The sequence below is a fragment of the Bidens hawaiensis genome, unplaced genomic scaffold (assembly GCF_021521415.1).
Source record: "Bidens hawaiensis isolate Kalapana, Puna unplaced genomic scaffold, B.hawaiensis_p1.1 tig00032146_1, whole genome shotgun sequence".
NCBI lineage: Eukaryota > Viridiplantae > Streptophyta > Magnoliopsida > Asterales > Asteraceae > Bidens > Bidens hawaiensis.
This window is the reverse complement of record NW_027495463.1, coordinates 92,255-96,656: the sequence shown is the minus strand read 5'-3', so window position 1 is coordinate 96,656 and position 4,402 is coordinate 92,255. Positions and strand designations below refer to the sequence as shown.

Below are 4,402 nucleotides of genomic sequence, written 5' to 3'. Positions count from 1 at the left end.
AAATGGACACAATGTCGAAAAAAAGACACTTATCCCATAGTTTTCATATTTTATCTTTAGTTCCTACATATTTCATTTTTTACAAGTTTGTCACAAAGTATGCTTTATTTTTAACCCAAACACTTTTCTGCTTTCAACTTTATTCTCCGATACTTTTCATCTTTTACAAAATTTTCATTTAACGTTTTAGTCTAAATTTTGCAAGTTAACATGCTGCAACACGCGTGTGTTGTTCAACTTTCTTGTGTCTATCTTTTCCGTTCAACTGCTCGGTCATAAGGCGACTTATTTATTCTATGCTTTATGTTTATGTTTTGGACAATTTTTCGCGTGTTAACACGTCACAACAGACGGCCGTGATTGAACGTTTTTATGGCCACTTTTCGCTCGGTTTAACAATCCCGCCACAAAGCACGAGTTCAACCCCCCATCTACACGCGTGTTCGATAAATGTTTCAAGGTTACTTTTTTTTAATGGTTTTACGCCTAGTATATATATGTTTTTGAGTAAATGTAACAATATTAATAAAACTTGTTCTGTTATTTATTTTTATTTTTTTACAGTCGATCAAGTTCAATGCATATGTAAAATCCCTAATTCCCTATCAAAGAATACACCCAAAACATATATTTGATTACTAAATTCATTATTTTATTCTATAAAATAACCATCAATATGTAGTTTTCAACTTCATTTTAATACATGTATATATCCAATTAGGCTTGTTAAACATAAGTTTTTTATTGTTTGTTTCCATAAATTGCAATTTTGCCATTACTATTTTAAGCTTCATACTACTTGCACAAACACGCATTCCTACAAGAAGTAATGGCTTTCAGATTGGCATCTTGGGTTCTTTTCCTTCTTCTTAGTACTCTAGTAATCTCTCTTTCTCTCTTGAAAACACGCGTACACGCACACGCACACACACGCACACTGATCAGTGTTATTTTGGCCTAAAAACCATGCATGAATTGTTAGATATTTGTTTATATAGTTTGTATTTTGTTTTGTAGATTAAAGTGAAAGGAGATGGAGCTATAGAAGCTAAGGCCATTAGACTCAATACCATGGATAATGATGGTCCCCTTGTCCATCATCATGACCATATGCACCAACACCATGCCCATAGACATCATCCATCATCGTCGTCGTCATCAGCGAATCAAAAAGACCCTAGAGTCATGGTTTTCTTCATGCTACAAGATCTACAAGTAGGTCAAACCATGCCAATCCACTTCCCAAACAGACACCTTTCCTCATCTCAACTCTTGTCTAAACACGAAGCAGATAAAATCCCTTTTTCACTAGTCGAATTGCCTAACCTCCTTCGCTTGTACTCTTTCTCACAAGGCTCGCCACAAGCCAAAGCCATGGAAAGCACACTTAGAGAATGCGAGGTCAAGCCTATTAAAGGTGAGACCAAGCGTTGTGCAACTTCCTTAGAATCAGTGCATGAGTTTTCACGCGCTATATTTGGATCTGATACTCAAGTGAAAACGCTAGCCACAACCCACCTCAAAAATCCACCAAGTGGACTTTTACAAAACTATAAAATTATTGCAATCTCACAGAACATACCATCACCAAAATTAATGGCATGTCACACCATGCCATATGCATATGCGGTGTTCTATTGTCATAGTCAAGAAAGTGAGAACATAGTGCTTATGGTTACATTAAAAGGTGAAGATGGTGATGTGGTAGAGGCACTGAGTGTTTGCCACATGGACACGTCTCAGTGGAGCCCCAATCATATCTCGTTTAGCGTGCTTGGGGTCGAGCCTGGAGCCACCTCGGTTTGTCATTTCTTTCCTAGTGACAATTTCGTGCTCATACCTTCTTCAGCAACGATGTAATATGTATGTTGAACTCCGTAAAATAAAGAAGGGTATACAGTTCAAACAACCTTCATTTGTAACATTAAAAAGATTGTCTAGGGTGCATCACTTGCTAATTTTCTTTAACTCTACCAAGCTTGTAAGATCTGTCGTATGTTTTAATAAATAAATGATCGATGTCGGGTATTTTACACTACATCTTCAATCTGTCAGCTCGTTTTGGAAACCTGAAAACTTTCATTGAAAGAAATAAGACATGAAATAATTAGAAAGCACATACGCTTTAAAAGTAGGAATATTCTACAAATTTGTGTTAACAACATACAAACATGTTAATTTCAAAACCTATAGAATCGTAAGAAGCGTATCATATGCATGTAGATAGTGCATAGATAATAATCAAAGTTTTGGAAGAGAGAAAGTGTGATGGTTACATGACCATTTTATATATCACATTCAAAGAAATATATACAAATGTGTTATACAGTTATCATAGCTTTTAACATATTACTAGTTTTAAAATGAACACCCCTTTAACAACATATTAAAATACTCGCGGTTTTGTGCAACTAGTAAAATGTAATACCGGTAAGTTGAATAAAACTGCATATTATATTTGTATGCATCCAAAATTTTTACTCACAAAGCAACAACATTATAGAAAAAAAACATTGTTTTCTTGGGCACAACGAAATATTCAAACTTAAAATCTTTAAAATACAACAAATGGCTAATCACTCTTTGTTCAAGTCCATATGGTACCTAATATGACAATATGTTTGGTATATTTAGAGATAATAATGATTTAGAAACCATACCTCTAGCTGGCTTCAAAGTTTGGCTTGGGCGTTCCTATGAGAAACCATACCTTCAGCTTCCACTTGACATTCGTTGTGCCACCACAAGAGCAGAACTTTCTAGCTTAACACACGGTGGGACTAAAACCCAGGTGGGATCGGGATTCGAACTGACAACCTCGTAAGGCCTACTCAAATCATTCATTGTCAATATCCACCAAAAATATCACAAGCAGAGATCGAACTTGGGTCTCCATTGGAGAATCCAAGCTTCCTGCGAGTTTGTTATCAGAAAATGCATAGTTCATATTTTAAATCTGTTTAAAATTTACATGTGTATTCTCCTTTTATAAGAATTTATCTTAACAGTGATTCTACTTGATCTTGTGAAGTTTTTCACCGAAAAAGAAATAAATAAATAAATCAAAAATAAGAAATACTTGTTTTTGATTTATTTATTTCTTTTTTGGTGAAAACTTTATTTATTTATTTTTTTGGTGAAAAACTTCACAAGATTGAGTATACTTACTGTTAAAGATAAATTATTATGAAGTATTTTTAAAAGAAGAACACAAATGTAAATTTTAAACAGATTTAAAATATATAAACTATGCATTTTCTGATAATAACCTCGCATTATAATTTATACGTAACATAACAGAGTAATGGACAAACATACATTTGGGCTAAGGAGTGAAATAGCCCTCTATTGGTTTTGATTATGCAATAACACACTGATTTGGTTTAGGCCCAAACCAGGGGATTTTATTTTGAAAAAAAACCCAAAATGTCCGTTTGACTTGGGATAATAACGGGTCGGGTTTAGGTCATTTCAAACCCTTACCCAATTATAAAACCTTGTCCCAAACTCATTGGGTAATTATCCTTTGGGTATTGAACACACCCACGAGTTTCAAGTATACTCGTCAGTTTATTAAATATACTTGGCCCAAAACCCGGCGTTATCTATCAAGTTTGACATAATTATATAACTAATCATTACATCGGCTAACTAACTATCAATTATAAAAAATGACTATCATAAAATGTCTCTAATTACTAAATCAATAACAAAAGATCTCGCTAGTTTATTAAATATACTCCTCGGCCCAAAACTTGCTAGTATCTATCGGGTTTTGATAAAATATAACTAATCATTATGTTGGGTAACTGTTAATCAATTACAAAAAATTATTACCATAAGCACGTCTCAAATGACTAATCAGTTACAAAAAACAACTGTGCAATGTATTTAGGATAAATAAATATATAAATTTAAAAAACTAAGTCGGGTTACTCCAGGTATGTAATCGGGGCTATGTTATCTGGTATTTAGATCAGATAACCAAGCATACTATAAGTCTGATACCCGTCTCATACCTTAATGGGATGATGGGTATTATCCGTTCCAAATGTTTTGGATTTTCTTATCAGATTCGGGTTTCATTGTCATCCCTAAATTTTGACTAAAGTTTTTCCCTTAAATCATAATGTGACATGCCAGGAAGTTACACAGAGTCGGCCCGAGAGAGGGGGGGGGGGGGTTTCATGGTAGACAGTTCCGTATTGGGCAAATGCAACAAAATTGGTACAGTTGTCAAAATTTTCACACATAATTAATAACGTGATTTAAGACACCCATTTTTATGCTCATTCCGACTTCCGAACCCCAAAATTTTAAGAGATTTTTTGAAAGGATCATGATGCTAGATTAGGAAAATAGTGGGTGCATGCATAAATCAGATACGAATATGATGCTGAAT

The 4,402-nt window shown here is 34.2% G+C and overlaps 1 protein-coding gene across 1 annotated transcript; it reads left to right on the top strand.

Annotated features, from left to right (window-relative positions):
* Nucleotides 1-809: 809 nt before the first annotated feature.
* LOC143583136 (BURP domain-containing protein BNM2A-like) lies at nt 810-1,909 on the top strand. Its single transcript, XM_077065530.1, has 2 exons — nt 810-880; nt 1,018-1,909. The coding sequence occupies exons 1-2, from the start codon at nt 830-832 to the stop codon at nt 1,858-1,860; spliced, it is 894 nt and encodes a 297-aa protein (XP_076921645.1). The 5' UTR covers nt 810-829; the 3' UTR covers nt 1,861-1,909.
* Nucleotides 1,910-4,402: the final 2,493 nt, after the last annotated feature.